This window comes from Pan paniscus, chromosome 4, assembly GCF_029289425.2.
Source record: "Pan paniscus chromosome 4, NHGRI_mPanPan1-v2.0_pri, whole genome shotgun sequence".
NCBI classification, from domain to species: domain Eukaryota; kingdom Metazoa; phylum Chordata; class Mammalia; order Primates; family Hominidae; genus Pan; species Pan paniscus.
The window spans coordinates 152985788-153005952 of NC_073253.2; the positions used below are offsets into that span (position 1 = coordinate 152985788).

A 20165-nucleotide genomic window follows, 5' to 3' on the forward strand; every position below is an offset into this window, starting at 1 on the left:
AAATTTACTTTGCACATTAGTCATATTCCCATCTTACTGTCTACATTTTAATGTGAAATGAACTTAGGCTTGGAAAGACTGTCTTTAAACAGAAGTTGTATTTGTTAAACTATTTTGACACGTCATGCAATAGTTTATTAAAACTCCATAATCATCAAATACAACCCTAAAAATATCAATTTTCTTGAAAACAATTGATCAGAAATTACTCATAATCTAGCACATACTGGAAATCAAACTGAAGAAATCATCAATCTCATCTATGAGAAATTCAAGGTAAACAGTTCTTTTGCTGTAGCCCTCTCTGTTTTTTTTTTTTCGAGATGGAGTTTTTCACTGTTGTTGCCCAGGCTGGAGTGCAATGGCGCGATCTCTGCTCACTGCAACCTCCGCCTCCGGGGTTCAAGCGATTCTCCTGCCTCAGCCTCCCGAGTAGCTGGGATTACAGGTACCTGCCACCATGCCCGGCTAATTTTTGTATTTTTAGTAGAGACAGGGTATCACCATGTTGGCCAGGCTGGTCTTGAACTCCTGATCTCAGGTGATCCACCTCCCTCGGCCTCCCAAAGAGCTGGGATTACAGGGGTCAGCCACCACGCCCAGCCGCCCTCTTTAAATATGTTTGGTAGTTACATACTTTCAGAGAATGTCATTCCTCTGACTGAAGCACTTGCCATTGTTTATCACTAGATAACTATTTGTGACTCTGATTAATGATTATTTTCTCCACTTGACCTTTGCATGAGGACAACAACTCTGTTTTTTACAAGCACCCAGATCAGTGTCTGGTTCAACAAATATTTGTTCAATTAAAAGAATAAAAAGTTAAATGATCTCTAGGCATGCCCAAGGTGACAGCTGCAATTAAAATTTAGGGAAAGACAGTAAAATGTGCAGAGCAGTACCTTTTGCTTATAAAGAAAGTAAAGGCAACAGTTTAAATGCAATTTTTTGTTTCTCCAAGTTAATCTTAAAAATTAAAAATGGAAACTATAGATTCCAAAATCTATGATGAAAAATTTCAGAAAGTACATGATGCCCTGAAATACTGTTTATTATTAATTAGGGAAGACACAGTACATCAGGTATGAGGAGTCATTAAAATCTAAGTATGAGAATGATTTGAGGATACTATTATTAACCACCAATAAGTACTGACCACAAACAAAGTTTTGCTAGTCTGAGGGTGGGTCAGAAAAAGGTATAAAATAGGGATAGAGAAATGGGTGTGCATATAAAAAGATAAGCAAAAATAACACAATGATTCCAAATAATGCTCAAGACTCACTAATTTCATATAAAAAATGAACCCAATGCAAATAAGTAATCCTATTTTTCAATCTATCTTTTATTTGGCATTTTAAAAAATGACTCTCAAACCAAAAGAAAAGGCCAATGTAGAAGCTTACCTGTTGACTGGCTGGTGCCATCAAACAGATCAACAAGGTCACCAGATGACTTGCTGCTAGGCACTGAAGTCTGAAAACACACACATAACTCAGGAGCTTCGAAAAGTTTGTTTTTCTAAAAATCAGCTCTATCCATCTCTAATTCTCAATTTAGACATAAATACCTGTAATTAGCTTAATAAGGGTAGGGTTTTCTGGAAAAAGAGTACTGACCTTGAATCCTTATGGAGAGGCAGCAAGCACTTTTAAGTACCTCCATTCCCAGCAGGGTAAAAGTCTCTTAACATTGACACTTTTTTTCCTACCTCACTTTTCTGACTGCATTTCACTCTGGAAAATGTTAACTGCCAGATCCCACTCAAATCTTAATGCTAAGTATCAGTTCATTAAAAAAAAAAAAAAAAATACCCTAGCATATGTACCAGTCCCATACAATATACTGAGTCATAATTGCCCAGGTATAAAAAGGCCAAGACCTTGGCCTGTTAAAGTCTTACAAGAAAGCTCCCTAGATAATTCCAAGGCTTGAGATCTACTGGATTAGAGGTCAAGATCCTAAACAGCTCTAAATTTCTATGAACCTTAGCAAAACTTATTGTTTATATATCACACAAGTTAGTATAATTCTATGTTATTTGATATATTGATATGTTTCATATTTAGTTCCCAAACTAAACTGAGGCCTATACCTGTAATACTATTTTTATCTTCTCCACAAAGCTAAGCACCCTGATACCTAAATACCTATGTCCTATATGTTAGATATATACATGCTAAATTAGAACTCAATTATTAGGCAATGGGGAAACCCTAAGATCCTAGGCATGTTGATTTGAACTTTGAAGACTAAAATACTATATACTGTGATTCCAAAACACCTTTAAAAAGAGATCCAAAATATGTTGGGTAACTTTCTAAGAACTTCAACCTTCTAGACATTTTTTTTGAGGGGAGGAGGGTAAATGAAAACAAAAAAGAAAAAGCTTGTACTGCCGGGCGCAGTGGCTCAAGCCTGTAATCCCAACACTTTGGGAGGCCGAAGCAGGCGGATCACTTGAGGTCGGGAGTTCGAGACTAGCCTGACCAACATGGAGAAAGCCCGTCTCTACTAAAAATACAAAAAAATTAGCCGGGCATGGCGGTGCATGCCTGTAATCTCAGCTACTCGGGAGGCTGAGGCAGGAGAATCGCTTGAACCTGGGAAGCAGAGGTTGCGGTGAGCCAAGATCGCGCCATTGCACTCTAGCCTGGGCAACAAGAGCAAAACTCGGTCTTCCAAAAAAAGAAAAAGAAAAAGTTTGTACTACAAATATAAAATATTTATTGCAGAGTGTCATATATTCAGGCTATACTACAAACTGTTATTTAAAATCCTTTAAGATATGTGATAAAAGTCTCAATCTATTATTTAAAAAATTATACAGATATTTGGCAAAAGCTGACATGGTATTTGTTATTGCAACTAAGCAGGCCTGGTTTTATTTTCAGAGTCACCTACAATCTGCTGCATACATTAGAAAACTGTTTTTCCCAGCTTTTAGCTATTTCTCTTGCAAAGACACAAACTGGGGAAACAGTAGTCGGGGAAAGTGACAAAAACAATAATTTAGTCTTTTGAGGCAAATCTCCCTATTTGGCAGATTTCTGTTGAAAAGACTAGGGTTTGGCCAGGTACCTAGCATGTGGATTTCATCTCTATGGTAAATAAAAACAAACGAAGATGGTACAAGAGGCAGTGCTTCTTTTGATACTGATCAGTAATGACTGTGAGGCAAACACACCTCCCTTTATAGGCAACGTTTCTACATTACATGAGATAACTTGCCCCTATATATCTCTTCTTACTCCCTCGTTTGTCATTTCTTAAAACTTTCAAATACTTCCAATGTTTTCTTTAGTGAATCTACTTGTGGTTGGTAACCAGTATTGTCTAGATGGGGACAGAGGCACTACATTCTGATTCACAACCTTCCCCAAATGAACCAAAAGTGTCATTTCTACTTTCATAGAAAGTACCCAATCATTCAGCAATTGGACAGGTTTCTCCCCTCAAAGAGATTTCTTATTATTAATGTCTCTTGGTAATACATGCCAGATGATCTATAATTAATATGATTGCCTAGAAATGCCCAAGCCTACTAATGCAGGAATTCTAAGAGCGGTTTATAAAAATAAAACCATGTATAACGTGTAAACTACTGCCATTCCCACCTTAACTGAAGACTGAGGTGTGTGGGTTGAAGCATTCCGATCTGGACTTGCTTTGTCCCCTGTGTAATGTGCTGCTGCTCCAAGATCAATGGTTTTGGAAGGATTTGCTGTGCGCTTGTGTCTGGTTGTGGTGGTCTCTGTGGCCTGTGTGATATGAATATGCTTTGTCGTCACAGTCTCCTCTTCATCTTTGAATTCACCTTTGGGAGATCTGCCTCTTCTCGCTTTCTTTTCCTCATCGCTGTCGCTAAAAGATATTAAAAATGAAGCAAAATAATAAGACGGGATTATTTTAAAATGGGTCCCTCAGTGATTTGAGCTAAAGAATTTCAAATACAGTAACTCCAAAATTTCATACTTTGACTACTTGACAGGGATCAACAGAATGTTATCTAAGCTGTCTGAATAATGATATGTGTGCGCTGGGGAGGGGAAGTGGAAACACAGAGAATATCCTATATAAGTCTAAAATACTGCTACAAAAAAGTATTTACATAAATGTGTATAAATAAAAAATGTCAAAATAACTCGTTTTTGTTTATTACAGATTTAAGCTTAACTTAAAAATAAAATAGGATTTGATATCAGAACCCATGATAAGACCCTGAGAGTTCAAACACTTGCATGTGATGATTATTTCCTTGACATGGATTGTGTGCAAATAACTATAGTTCCACTTTTACAACACAATTCTGCATCAACTCTCAAAGACTAATGTGTGTACATAATAAAATATTAAAAGTTCAATGGATGCTAAAAAAATCACACATCTTAATTCGAATAATTAAACTCTCATCTGTAAATGCATGAGAATATAAGGGAATGCACTTTACAACTGTGCTATTTTACTATAGTATCAGGAGATCAAACTTTTATATAACTATAGAAAACGCTTTCTAGAAAACAACTGTATTTAAAATATTTTAAAGATAATTCTCCTTCAGCCACATTCAACATTTTTTTCTTTCCTTTTTCTTTAATAGTGAAAAAGATTTTAAAAACTAAACAGTAAAAGCCTGGGTTTTTCATATGCTAGGAATGAAAATATCAGCCCTAGTCTGTTCTCTAGTAACAAGTCATTGGGTTTTTTTCTGATGTAAGTAGGAGACAGAGAGAGACAGAGAGAGAGAGAAAGAGAGAGAAAGAGAGAAATGTTACTTGAAACATGTTCCATTACCTGTATTACTTAATTTTAGAGTAGGTGGTTTAATTTATAAATATTCTGGAATATAATGTTTAAAATTCTCCTTTAAACTATGACTACTGCTGATGCAATTTACCTCAGACTGAACTATAGCAACTTGTACTTAAATATAAACCAATCTGGAACTTGTATAAATCAAAGATCAAAAAGAATGACTTCCCACACAGAGCAAAGGGGTTAAATATATTTTTATATATAAACATTTTAAGGAACCTACAAGTTCTGATACGCATTCAAAAGCCCTTACTAACTTCTCAACAACAAATGACCTGAAGATTCCCATTAGTCCTACAAGTAAAACTGAAATTTCTTACTTTTTTGGTGTCCAATTTTATTTCAGCGCAAAATAATTTATTCACAAGTTGAAAATATAAATCTGACTAGCACACGATGAAATGGAAGCTCCATATCTGATCAATGTTCAAGAATTCCTGAATGTAACAGTGAACTAATAAGTATGAAATTCAGGTAACATGCCATCAGGATTGAGGTCACATGCAACTCTGTCAAAAAATCTACTCTTCTCTCACAAATACTTTAAGATAAAAAGTTCCTGGTGTGCCCTATCATTATCACGATAAACCATGTTCACTGCATTTTCACTCTTTTAAACCTAAATACTCCTTAAAGATTTAGAAACTCTAGGAGATCCTGTCTTAGAGGCAACATAAAAAATAAAAATCATGGGAGAAACAGAAATAAAAGAAGAGTAGAGAGACAAAGAAAAGAAAAACTAAGGATAGAAGGGCAAAGGAGAGAAAGTAACAATACAGAACACACACAGATATCTAACCAGCCTACATAGCGTTATTGTTTATAAGTAAAACCTAAGACCCAACCAGACTGTGTGGATCTGCCTAAAGTAACACAGTTAGTGGTGGAACTGAGCCTGCCCTGAAATGTCTCTTTTTCAAGACTGTTTGAAAAACTGGAATGTGATCTTTGAAGAGCTAGAACTTATTTTTAGCACTTTGAATAAATCTATTTTACAAGTATATATCTAGCTTTTTAATACTGAAAAAGGATGCATATGATAATTATAAATACCAAACATAGGGAGGGAAATGGTGCCCACTTCAAATATACAGAGCTGTTTCCCTCATTAATGTTTTTGTGGCCTGTGTAAGTTTTGGCTTGGTTTGGAAAACATTATTGAAATTATGGCCATTATTCTGTTGGTATTTCCTGAACAGGCATTCCAGGGATTTAAAAGATATGAAAACATCCTAAAAATACACTAATTAGATTGTATTTTTGTTTGGACCTCTTTTTAATGATCCCTAATTCTGAACTATTAGGATTTTTGGTGCAGGGTAAAGAAAAAGAGATGGCATTTAGTTACGAGAACTCACTTGAAGGCTTGGTTCCATCACTAACTGTGTTATTTAGGCAAGTCCACACAGTGTGACTGGGTTTTAGGTTTTACTTATAAACAACAAAGACAAAATTCTTATTCTACTCTAGTAGAGATATTGTGAGGCACAAATGATAAAGGTCAAATTTACAAAGTAAAATTTGCTCTGTAAATTAAGTGCTATATGCGTTACCCTTTACATTCCCAGAAAAATTGGTTTATAATAATATTGGTAAGTAAGAACAAAAGTGACTGCTGCAAAGCTCAAAGTATTGTTCCATGTAAAACTAAATACTGACACCCTACCATCAGAAAATGTAGTTTATAAAAATACAGCTCTATTCTCAAAAACTGGTTCAAAATCCATTTGGATTGTTTTTCTGGTACACACTGGCACAGAATCATAATGAAATGTCAAGGAAGCATTAAATTTCAAATCCTTTGACTTACGTTTAATTAAACTTAATATATAAACTTCATTATCCCTCAGTATCTTAGGTCCCTGGATCATCTAAGGTCCAAATGCAAAATAATCTATACAAGTTTTTACTGGGGAAAAAAATCCAAGGAAAGACTACTAGCTTGAATAAAAATACACAGGATCAACTTCAAAAATAAGTAGACAGAGGCAACATGGAAAGTATGTCAATACTAATTGCAAGTAGTGTATAACCTAGTATCTTAAAAATAGTTGCACAGTGCTTGCTTCAGCAGCACATGTACTAAAACCAGAACAATACAGGGAAGATTAGCATGCCCCCTGTGCAAGGATAACTTGCACATTTAAGACTTGTTCCACATTTCTGCACAGGGCATATTTAGGGCAGTGAAACTATTCTATATGATACAGTAATGAGGAATATTATGCATTTGTCGAAACCCATAGAAGTGTACAATATAGGAAACCCCAACGTAAACTACAGACTTTAGTTAATAAGTGTATCAATACTGGCTTTTCAATTGTTAACAAATGCACCATAGTAATGCAAGATGTTCACAGAACCTGTTATGAAGGGGAAGTGGGTATATGGCAGCTCTGCACTTTATGCACAATTTTTCTGCGAGCTTAAATTGCTCTAAAAACAAATGAAGTCTATTAAAAAAAAAAAAAAAGGCCCAATTTCAGATAATGTTAATACCCCAAACAAAACCAACAAAAAACCAAAAACCCAGTGGCATAAATTTAGGGCTCTTTCTAAGAGACCTGGGAGACAAAGTGGTAAAATACCTGCATCTTTCTGGAGAGTCTTCTCTATCTTTCCTCCGGAACTTGCTGATGGTGTCATCAATTGTGCTTCCAATTTTATCACTCAGCTCACCTAATTTATCACTGAATGGAAAAGCACTCTTGTTTTTATCCCACTCCTCATCCCATTTTGATTTGGGCTCAGGATCATATCTTTCACCTAGATAGAGCATTAAAAAAAGAAGCAATTCTAAGGACATTAAATTCAAAAGGTATCTACAAGTCCTTATTTCTCAGGCTTTTCCTCATAATAAAATCATTTTCAAAGGAAAACAGAAAGCTCCCACAGTGCTGAATCAACACAATTACAGCAAGGCATAGCATGTAATGCCAGTCATTAAGTGGCAGGAATGCAGATTCAAAAGCTTTTGTTTATGAATACTTACACAACCGTAATGCACAGCACAGCCTATCAGGAAATTCTTAAAGGCTACTGAAAGGAGTAGTGGAAAACACAAAACCAACACAAGCTATATAAGCAAAAGAGAAATGAAAATCTTTCTGTTTTCACAAAAGACACTTAATATGTTATATTTTATTCCTGTCCCTTAATGGCTTCCCAATTTTCAGAAAAGCATTGGATAGCAACAGTATCTTAAAAAATACAAACTGAAGGAACTCCAATCTGAATGCTACATGTCCCAATAAGCTAAAAAGTCTCAATAACTGTCACTCCTCAGTATCAAAATAAAAAATAATTCAATGAATTTTCAGGGGATGGGAAAGCATTCCGTAATTACTGTACAAAGAAAGGATTACTCTAACTACCAAAAACTACACACACTAGAATCAGGAAGTATGCTCAAACAGTAGTTCAGAACAGTGTCAACCAATTCAAACACCCATTCCAAACATATGCTGAGACTGGCGAAACCTAGAGCCTCTGTGTGAATTTGGGAATGCAGAGAATAGATCGTGGCAGTAAACAAAAAACCCAGAATGTCAAGATTTGTTTTAGTCCTTGCCCCTAGGGACCCAAAGGAGACATAGGAATTACAGACACAAAATGAAACCCTTCCATTTCCATGTCCAAATCCAACTTAAGAAGCAACAGTAGAAGGTACAGAGAGCATGTGAGGTATTTTTAAAAAAGAAAACATTAAAAATTAAGGCAGGTTGGAAGAAAATGAAAAGGACAATGAGAAACAACAAAATAACTAAAAAGTGGCTAATGGAGCTTTTGTTTTGAACTTTTGTTTATAGGATCTAAAAGGATACATAGCCTTTGGAGATTGAACAAAACGATTTTGCTGAATTGCCTCCTAAAATTGCAAGGCTAAAATTTTCTGTTACATGTTTAAGGATTTTAACATATTTACTGAATCTGGAAGTGACCATCAACTTAAAGAAAACATGACAAAATGAAGTTTTCTAGACAAAATTTAAACCAGGATGGTTTTTTTAAAAAAGTGATTTTCCAACAATGTGTATGTACATTTCAACAACAGTGTGATGAACTAGACTTCGGAAAGAAACAAATTTACACGAAAAATGGAAGTGGATGAAAACCAAACTGATTAGCATGGCATGGTGAACATCATACTGAATTACTGCTAAAGATACTGGATATTGGCAAGACATTATCTAATGTCAGAATGAAAAAACACAAAACTGGCCGGGTGCGGTGGCTCATGCCTGTAATCCCAGCACTTTGGGAGGCCAAGGTGGCTGGATCACTTGAGGTCAGGAGTTCAAGACCAGCCTGGCCAACATGGCGAAACCCTAAAAATACAAAAATTGGCGAGGCATGGTGGCTCACGCCTGTGGTCCCAGCTTCTTGGGAGGATGAGGCAGGAGAATCACTTGAACCCGGGAGGCGGAGGTTGCAGTGAGCTGAGATGGTCACACTGCACTCCAGCCTGGATGACAGAGCGAGACTCCTCAAAAAAAAAAAAAAGAAAAGAAAAAGAAAAAACACAAAACTGCTAATAGTGATTAGTTAAGTCTGAGTAACATAAACCATGAACAATAACTTAGCAAAAGAATGTGATGCAAGCACACAGGATATCCAACTCTATCTTTAATACAGATGCTGCAGTTAGTGCATTGTGACTGAGTTTGAAAATGTATTCAATTTTCTAAGTTTAGCTGATATAATTATATAACATGCTGGCAAAAAGAAAGATACAAGCAAGAATAGTGTGGAAATAAGTTTCAAATAGCAATTTCTATTAAAAACACATTAAGTTGCTACTACTTTGAAAAAGCTGAAGAATAAAGTTACTACTTGGGTAAATAATCCAAAAACTTTGGACTTCCCCAAATAGAAACTTCAAAACATTATTTATATGCTTTAGGAGAAATATTTTTGCCCAATTCAAAAACTAACTTGTGGCCGACTCTGGTTGCACTGCCTATGAGTTAGCCCTATTAAAAGAAAAGAAAAGAAAAGAAAAAACTGACTTGTATTTGATGCTTCAATATAAAAAAGGGAATTTTTCTGCTGTTAGAAACATCCTTAAACAGCTAACTAAACGCAGTGTTTTTTCTTTGAGAGTGGGAAAGCAGAGGAATAAATGAGTAAGGATATTTTATATGTTAAGATTTTTACATGGTTCCATTGAAGGAGATATGAGAGCTCAATATAATCCAAATATAAACATATATGGGTGGGGAGAGCTGGAGAGCCTCAGTGAACAGCTGCTAAGATACACAGCACTGGCCAGTCTGCATATACACAAAATGACCAAGAGATTGTCAGAGCTCACAGAAGACAGAACAAGTCCAAAGGGACATGCCGTGAAAGACAGTTCCTATTTTGTGTATCTGCTTCAAGCACCTATGCCCTATTTTAGAGAAACTATATTATTATATTAAAAATAAACATGAAAGATGAATGTTCTAGCTGCTCTTAAGTGTACTGGGAAGAATAAACAAAACAATAGGCCTAGATGAAAAACTGCGAGTATCGTCAGTCATCTTTTATATGTCAAAGTATGCAATGCTTAAATAAAGAAAGAGAGACTGAGGCTGGAATGACTGTCAGGAAGCTTATCTGGTTTGGGCCAAAAATACAGCTAAATTGGTTTCAAATTAGAAAGATGGATCTCCTGATCAAACTTTTTATTTTTATACTCTAAACTCTGAGTTATAGAAACTTTCTTCCCCCTTCTTTTTAAAATGGCAATCCTAAGAGGGAAGGGCATATATCTGTTTTAATCTCTGTATGACACCTCAAAATATGCAGTCATTTAATTAGCCAGTAATGGTTAAAATCCTATTGCCGAACCCACAAGTTAAAAATAGGAAGATTCATGTGATAGTAGAAGTCAAGATTAGTACTGCGTGTATTTTAGTATTCTATGTATTCCTAGAAAAGAAAATTAGCATTTTGGTCTTTGGTATTTCACTGATTCTTAAAATATACTCAAGAAGCTAAGCTGATGCTTAGGTGTCAGCTTGTCTTTGATACTCACTGTATCTGAATCCTCCAACACTGTCTGAGGAAACCCCAACATACTTGTCTTTGTTCTTCTTTGCTTTCTTTCGCTCTTCACGAAGCCTGTCGTCATCCTGGGCAAATTCAACCAATTCCTTCACCTTCTGTCGAATATTTATACCTTGATCCTTACCATGCTCATCTATGAGGATGGTAAGAGATAAGCAAAACCTAAGAATTCACTTAATATGTATCAAGCTCTTTAAGATTAAAAAAAAGACACAAAAACTTCAACATAAGAAACTTCAATATTTAAAAAACAATAGAAAGGGGCAAGTTGTTCTATTTAACTTTGTCATTTCCTCTTCAGCAAATTCTAGGTTCTAAAATGGAATTTTGGCTTATAAGAGCATGTAAAGATGAACTAAAAAGGACCACAGATAATGGTACTATGCAAGGTCAATTAAAGATTGACCTAAAAAGGATTACTGATGATGACCACACAAAATAGACATATCCATAAGTGCTATTGTGTTTTTCTATCATATTTTAAGAAAACAAATCAAAAGAAGAACCACTTTAGCATGTTAATAACTGAAAAGCACACAAATGTCTTGGTTTCCCCAGTACAAGTCTGGAACACTAATTATGAGGTTTTAGCATAGCTCAAAAACTGAATTTTTAAAGTGCTTACAAGTGGGGTACGCTACAAAATGAAATGTGCTTCATTTTCTAGCCTCTTTCACATTCAAAACACACTGTGGCCTTGCTGCCTTTGCACGGTAAATATTATTTGGTGGGAGGGAAAAAAACCCCAGCTTCAAACAGATGTGTGTGTTTTGGAGCTCTAACCTTTTCTTCCCATATGATTAAAGCTATTCCTTTATGGACACCACAGGGGACCAGTCTCCAGTGCATATTTTAATATAAACCCGAACACTCATGTTGTGTTGGTTCTGTTGTTATTAGCCAGTCTTTTCTGCAAGTTCTTGTCTTCACTAATTAATACTCTAGGGCCCCACGTCTTGGATTCTGCACTCGTCACACAACCAGCAACAGTCACATTCTAATTAGAGCAGAGAAGCTTCTAAGCTGGTTCAGGTGACTGACAACTCCAACTACTGTTTTAATTTGCTTATAAGGTTTTTCTATTGCTCACCTACAAAGTGGTAATTTTCCAGGGATCGTAAATCATAAATGTGTTCTCTGGCACTTGTAACAACACGCTCTGATCCATTCCTTATGAGGTAAGCTAGGAGCAACAACGACTGTAAAAATACAAAGCAATAAATGATTTAATGAAATATATTCTAGTAGAGCTTTGGTAAATGGTTAAAAAAATAATTCTAACATTAGCAAATAAAGAATCTTCATGCTGGTGGTGAGATTTCTTTACATTAGACTTTAAACATAATCTAGAACTTACATAATCAATTTGAAGTTCCTCTTATATTAAGCATGATAAATAATTATAAATCATCTACTGGATACTATGTGTCAAAGACTTAAAAGAATAACACTGATGTTCAAAATATCAGAATGTTTGATATAAATAGACAATAAGGTTTTAGAAAGCTGACTCAGTTTTTACTTTTTATCTGAGCATTATGGAACTGTGAATTGCCAGAAATTATTTGGTAATTAAAAAATCCTATAGTATTTTCCCCAGATAAAATTTAATTTTGAGGTTAATTATGTGGCTTTTGTTTTAAAAGGTTGTGGCCAGGCTCAGCGGCTCATGCCTGTAACCCCAGCACTTCCTGGGAGGCCGAGGTGGGCGGATCACTTGAGGTCAGGAATTTAAGACCAGGTTGGGCAACATGGTGAAATCTCGTCTCTACTAAAAATACAAAAATTAGCTGGGCATGGTGGCCCACGCCTGTAATCTCAGCTACTGAGGTGGCTGAAGCACAAGAATCACTCGAACCCAGAAGGTGGAGGTTGCAGTGAGCTGAGCCCGCACCACTGCACTCCAGCCTCGGCGACAGAGAAACTCTGTCTCAAAAAAAAAAAAAAAGATTGTTACCAAAAAATAATTTAAACAACCTGAAGGTAGAAAATTTTGCAAAATAGACATCTTCACACATACACACACACACACACACACACACACACACACACACACACACACACACACAAATAGCTGGGTATTGTGGTGCACACCTGTAGTCCTAGCTACTTAGGAGGTTGAGGCAGGAGGATCTCTTGAGCCCAGGAGGTCAAGACTGCAGTGAGCCAAGGGCATGCCACTGCATTCTGGCTTGGGTGACAAAGCCAGACTGTCTCAAAAACAAACAAACAACAACCAACCCCCACCCCCAAACTAAATTTTGTTAAAATGTAAATTTGGAATGACTGCTAATGGGTATAGGGTTTCTTTACAGGGTGATAAAAATGTTCTGGGATTAGACAGTAGTTACTCCTACAAAACTTTGTGAATATACTGTATAATAAATTGTACATTTTGAACTTAACAATGCTTGGAACAAACCTCACTTGATCAGGTATATGAAAATCTAGTTAGGCGGAAAGGAGGGGGTGGCAAAAACAAAAAAAATTTAGTTAGGTTGGTAAAACTGAGGGACACAAAACCTCCTTCTACCAGTAATTTACAGCCATGTGTCACTTAATGATGGGGATATGTTCTGCGTAATGTGCCATTAGGCAATTTCGTCATTGTATTAATATCATAGAGTGTACTTACACAAACCTAGATGGTATGGCCTGCTACACACTGACAATCTATGGGACAATCTATTGCTCCTTGGCTACAAACCTGTGCAGCATTGTTACTGTAATGACTACTATAGGCAGCTGTAACACAATGCTGAGTATTTTTGTATCTAAACATAGAAAAGGTACAGAACAAATAGAGTATTATAATCCAGTGGGACCACTGTCATATAAGCAGACCATCATTGACTAAAATGTCCTTATGTGGTATATACGACTTTTAAAAAGGAGTTTACCCAAGAATTTTTAAAAAACCAAAAAACTAAAAGCAAATTTAATTTACAGAAATTTCAATTATTTCATCACACCTACCATACAACCTGAGGGAATGACACTGAATGTTTTCAGAAAGAAATAACAACAAAAAAAATGAAACTAACACATAGATTTTCAATCCTAAAAGCCAAACTATGTCATTTTGGATAGCAAAGAAAAACATTCTGAAGAAGCAAGAAAATATGGTAGGTTATAGAAGCATAGATGACTATATTATTATAGAATTCTGCATTATATGAGATCAGAACAAAAGGAATCTGATAAAAAGTTCATATTCATAAGTTTAAAATTAGAATTATATTTTGAACATTTTGGATACAGAATACTGTGAGAATACTATCATAAATTAGGTAAATTTCTATGTCGATGACAAACCATATCAGACTGTGGTATTCATCTTAACTGCTCATACACTAAACATGCACACTACTCTACTATAGATTCATTATTTTTGATATGCACAAACATTTTAGTAGGAAAAATTTTAAGAAATAATCAACATTTAGAAGTATTATTAAGAATTTCTCATTCAGAACAATTGTTCATGATGACTAGAAAACAGAACACAAATAACAAATCTACTTCTTTCATCTGCTTTCGATTATTCTATTCTAGGATTTAATATACTTCAAAATCACCTATGTATATACACCTTAAATTTCCAGCATTTGTTTTCAACATGTCAAGTAATTAAAGCAGACTTGTGTCCATACCTTATAAACTCTTCTCCAATTCTTTTTGTTGTCTTTTAACATTCGTGACCAAAGCATGTTCATAAGTTCTGGAAATTGTTCATACATAAATGTAGCCCTGAAAAAAGAATCATTCTTTAAGAGCCTGCAATATATTAATTTTGACAGTAGATGGCAGACTTGTTCTAATTTGGTGTTTCCCTGAAGAGTTTTTAAAAATTAATAAACTTAATTCAAAAAATTTAGAAGATATGTACTTCCTTGAAAATGCTTTCCCTATGTTTTATACACTACCTGGCACATATGTAAGCCCCACTAATTAATCAACACTTTGCAATTAATAATTAATTTAATTAATTAATATACTTTGCAAGCTCTTCATTCACTGGTACAATGGCCCAGATGTTCACAGAAAAATTTTTTTGGAACTTTCACTTCAAGTTATTTTATATGCATTTGTCAAAATTTTACATGGTGAGCTACAGTGTATCTCAAAACTTCATCAAAAAAGATACACTGTGAGTTTCTTTTTTGAGCCAAATTTTTAAGGGGAATGGATTGCATAAAACTTTCCACATTAGTATCTGAAACTCTCTACATTACTATCTGAATGATTATGCAAAATTTATATTTTGGCAGCCAAATAGTTTAAATCTGAAAGCAAATTTCATATTTCTGTGTTAAGATGCTTTGATTTTTTTCTGCACTGCTGAGTCAAATTATCACTTACTTGGCAATCTCTCCCATGAGTTGCCCAGAAGGTCCCCAAGGATCATCGTTCGTTGCCTCTCGAACCTTAGACTCGATCTCTGAATAATTCATAACCACATTGGTGCTGTAGAGGAAAAAAATGCACGCACACATGCACAAAGATTAGCATCAAAACTGAGAAACACATGAAAACTTAATAATGACACTACTGGGTGTCCTAATGAGCTACCTCTACAGGATGGGAGAGAAAACATCTTTTGTGCACAAGCTACCCCAAGGACACTATGTAACACACTTAAGTTATCTTTAAGCAGATTTTACTATTCCATTAGCCTTCAAGAATACAGATGAGAGATTACATTAGAGCTGGCGTTAAGTCCAGTAAAAAATGGCTGAAGGTCAAATTAAAAAAAAAAAAAACAAAAACTGAACATGCTGGAGTCTATTATAAAACTAAGTTGTCAGTTTCTTGACCAGATCTGGTTTACATGCAATGCAGGCTTATGTTTCCTGCTTACAGAAATTCTATAAATTAGGCAAAATTATGTAACAGCTGAACAGTATCTATATCACATTTTTAAAAGAATAAATCAAAGATATCTACAGATGTTTAGAACCACTATAAACACTGAACTGTGATCCTTAAGTCTTTTTTCATTTACTCTATCATATGCACTTCTATGTCATATATTCACTGTAACCCTCACTTTTACTGGCTGCATAATATTCCATCAGGAGATTGTACGATGGACACTTAACTTTCCCTTAGGTCTTCAGCAATGATCAAGAACGTGGGCCTCAGGAGTCAGAAAGATCTGATTCCAATCACTTACTATGTGACCTTTGACAAAATTATTTTAATTATCTTAATCTCAGTTTCCTCAACCAATAAATAAGAATACTACCTCAAAGGCTAGCACAGCAAATGGTGTTCATTTAGCACAGTGTCTGACATATAGAAAGTACTCAATATATGTTAGCTATTATTACTATCAAATATAATAACCAACACCAGCCTGGGCAACACAGTGAGACCTGGTCTCTTAAAAAAAAAAAAAAAATTAAAAATTAGCCAGACATGTTGGCATGCACCTGTAGTCCCAGCTACTAGGGAGGCTGAGGTGGGAAGATTGTTTGATTCCAGTAGGTCAAGGCTTCAGGGAGCCATGACCGCCCAACTGTACTCCAGCCTGGGCAATACAGCAAGACCCTGTCTCCAAAAAACAAAAGGAAATATATATAAAATAACCATCTATTAGGAGTATTTCAAAACATTATGTAATATTTTTATATGAAAGAATTCACTTCGGAAAAAATCAGATTAAGACATGAGATGGCAAAATATTTGGTTAAAATGGAATTTCTCATGCTTATATGAATTTAAGAATTCAAAGACATTTTGAGAATAAAGAAATACTGCAAAAATGTGACATCCTATAGTAGTATTCATTTGACATCGAAAGCTCCAATTATTACCAAATAATTGTTATAACAGGTGTCTGTGAATATGGTAATTCAATTCTTCCACTTAGCATTAAGTCTTAGAAATAGTGAAAAATCAGAATTTGGTTAACTATTACATGCATATACCCCACTTTTGCTATATGGTTTTTCAGTCATCAAAAACTTCTATTTTTAAAATAAGGAAGGTTTGGTTGAAATTGGCACTCAAATCTCTTAAATATAAATTTCAAATTTATTACAAACACTTCAATTTCTTCATGTTTAAAGAACAAACCAACAAACAGGTTTGGGTCAAATTTTAAAGGAACAATTATGCATTTAAGTGTGACTTGCCAAAAAACTGAATCAATCTGGCTTTCAGATTTAAATTCAGAACACTGTTCTACTATGGAAGAAAAGCAAAATCCTATTATTTTCTTTCAAATCTTGGAGAAAGCTGCCTCCTAAGATATCAATTAATGTGATAAAATAAATATAAATTCCTTCCCCAGAACTAAAATAAATCCACAATCTCCACTGCCCACCCCCCCTTAAAAATGTTAAGACCACTAAGGAATACATTTTCGTTAAAATCCAGTAATGGTTCTATTGCAACAGTTTTATGTATAAATGTAGAAGAATAATTTTCCTCCTAATTTTATCAACCATGGAACCAAAATAAAACTAAGGCAGCCAATAACAGATTCACAATTTAAGATGTCACAAAATGATGAATTTCAGAATGCTTTTGTTTATCCTGGTGGCTGAAGAATGCGTGGCTTAGGCAGTTAAAAGTGTCAAAATGCAGCTGTGAAAATGAACAATAGCAATTAGGATTATAATTCACCCAAGCATTTCATTACCAAGAACGCACTTGAAATCTCTTTGCATTGTTTAATTTGTTGGAGAACAAGATGAAAGAAGTTAATCTCCAGTCCATGTACATGAAATATTTTTACCAGAGCCTTCATAAATGCTGTAGCTTTCAGAACACTGCTTTCCTTGTTCAAGCGACAAAGGCCCATGGGTCAAATAAGAAAGGTTCTGTTTCCGTAACCCTTCACAAGATTCTTAGCTGAAGGCCTGTGTGAGTGCTGTGTTTAGAGGGAGAGGTGGCAGAGAGCCAATAATCTAAGAATCTCCTCATTTCTTTGGTTGAAAAACAATGGGAGCCATCAGAACATACTTACAATATAGTTATTAAGTATATCCACAGGAGGATATGGCAAACATAAAACAAAAAAATAACAGAACGCTTACACAAAGAAACCAGATCTATTAAAAGTTATTTTCCAGGCCAGGTGCAGTGGCTCCTATCTGTAATCCCCAGCACTTTGGGAGGATGAGGCAGGTGGATTGCTTGAGCCTAGAAGTTCGATACCAGCCTGGCCAACATGGCAAAACTCCATCACTACAAAAAATACAAAAATTTGCTGGGTGTGGTAGCGTGTACCTGTGGTCCCAGCTTCTCAGGACGCTGAGGTGGGAGGACTGCATAAGCCCAGGAGGTTGAGGCTACAGAGAACAAGACCCTGTCTCCCACTCCCCTCCCCCAAAAAAGCTATTTTCCAATGAAGCTGTTGCTTTCAGAAACTGCAAAGAACCCCCTCAAGATGAGATTTGATGGCATAAAGAATTCCAAGACAAAGTATTTTAAGCTTCAATTAATTCAGAAACAAATGTAAACTAAAAACAACACTGTATGGTTTGGCCTTATTCCAGGTCATTTAAAAATATTTCTAAAAAGGTAGAAATGGCATTTTGATCCTTCCTTTCTCATGTTTTCTACTGCCCTCAATCTATGCCCTACCCATAATTCCAGTGACCTTTTTTAAAAAAGAAAACAATCCCTCCGTGTTAAAAATAAAAATAAAAATTATGTCCAGATTTGAAAGGAAAAAAATGGCTAGTTTAATTCTGAAAACTTCTGACACAAATGTTTCAAGAATATATCACAGACGCTAGAGGGGGCACTCTCAACGGTTTCTTAAACACACACACAACAATCCAGACAAAGGTCTAGAATTTGATCTGCAAACAAAATTACAGAAAAAGACACCGCCCCTCCCCAATAAATTTCATACCATTTAAACTAACACTACAGTCAAACAAGTGACTTACGGACTTTCACCAATCCTAAATTGAGATTCCTAACTTGAAATTTTAAAAAATTATCTCTTTACACTTAGTTGTTGTTTTTTTAAAGTACCGGCAACCATTATTATGACCTTCTGTTGAAGGCTCAAAGTCTTTGGATACAGGCTTTTCTACTTACATTTCCTTTCATGTAATTATCATTATAACACTTAAAGTAACCAAGAATACTTTGATAACACCAAAAAAATTTTCTGTATATTATTTTAAACCAGTCTGACAGTAATACCAAAAGAAAACTTGACCCACAAAATATCTAATGATTTTTAACATTTCTGCTGTCACCATCAATAACTACCTTTTATTTCCAGATTTTTACCTGTATTTAATTTCTGAAACATAAACAGACATGAGAATGTAATAATGGAGGGAAAGTAAAAGAAGAAAAATAACTTTAAGAAATGCTGCTCTTTCACAAGAGAACATAAACCAGGAAAAAAAATGTTGCTGTAATTTTTACATTTCTTCACTAGTTTAAATAGTATCTGTAATTTTCAGAACAATCTAATAGTCACCAGAAAGTACAAAATGAGCCCTTCTCACATGTGTTCTATCTAGGCTTACTCAACATATTAACTTTCTCTTTGCTTAAAACAAGAGTCTTGAAAATGAGTGACTTGAAGAGTAGGTTTCTCTGTCCTGATAAAGATAGGTAATTACTAGGATCACACTGTTTAAATGTAACAGTTACAACTACTGGGTAGTTCAGCAGTATAACTGGCTAACAATACCAAATCTTAACGGACTCTAATATTAGGCCAAAAAGAAAGTTAAGAGAGGGAATGAAAGATGGAAGGAATCACCAAAGAATGAAGAATACAAGAATAAAATCCACAGACACAATCATTATTGTTTATGAAACTGTTTGTTGTTTCCAAAGTGCTTTTACTCATTTTCACATTTGCTTCTCAGAACACTCCAGCAACTTCACTCTGCACAACTCAGCAACACTGACTCACTAGATCTTTAGTGTCAACTGCGAGAAGTTACCATCCTCAAGTTTTGCACACATGCTTTGATATGGTTTGGCTGTGTCCCCACCCAAATCTCATCTTGAATTGTACTCTCATAATTCCCACGTGTTGTGGGAGGGACCTGGTGGGAGATAATTTGAATCATGAGGGCGGTTTCCCTCATACTGTTCTAGTGGTAGTGAGTAAGTCTCACAAGATTTGATGGTCTTTCTTTTTTTTATACTTTAAGTTCTAGGGTACATGTGCACAACGTGCAGGTGTATACACGTGCCATGTTTGTATGCTGCACCCGTTAACTCGTCATTTACATGAGGCATATGTAATGCTATCCCTCCCGAGATCTCATGGTCTTATCAGGGGTTTCCGCTTTTGCCTCTTC

At 35.3% G+C, this 20165-nt stretch overlaps 1 protein-coding gene and 1 non-coding gene across 3 annotated transcripts in view; one reads left to right on the forward strand and one right to left on the reverse strand.

Moving 5' to 3' along the window:
• Window positions 1-20165, reverse strand: part of CLINT1 (clathrin interactor 1) — a 76199-nt gene that overhangs the window by 15939 nt on the left and 40095 nt on the right. For both annotated transcript variants that reach the window (XM_003818995.4, XM_003818996.4), the window contains exons 2-8: window positions 15235-15339; window positions 14526-14622; window positions 11963-12071; window positions 10841-11005; window positions 7407-7584; window positions 3621-3867; window positions 1410-1479 (exon numbers count right to left, since the gene is read on the reverse strand). In XM_003818995.4, coding sequence (XP_003819043.1) covers window positions 1410-1479; window positions 3621-3867; window positions 7407-7584; window positions 10841-11005; window positions 11963-12071; window positions 14526-14622; window positions 15235-15339 — 971 coding nt within the window. The remainder of the gene's footprint in view (window positions 1-1409; window positions 1480-3620; window positions 3868-7406; window positions 7585-10840; window positions 11006-11962; window positions 12072-14525; window positions 14623-15234; window positions 15340-20165) is intronic.
• Window positions 6877-6983, forward strand: LOC112439898 (U6 spliceosomal RNA). Its single transcript, XR_003028128.1, has one exon. It is a non-coding gene; the product is annotated as a U6 spliceosomal RNA (small nuclear RNA).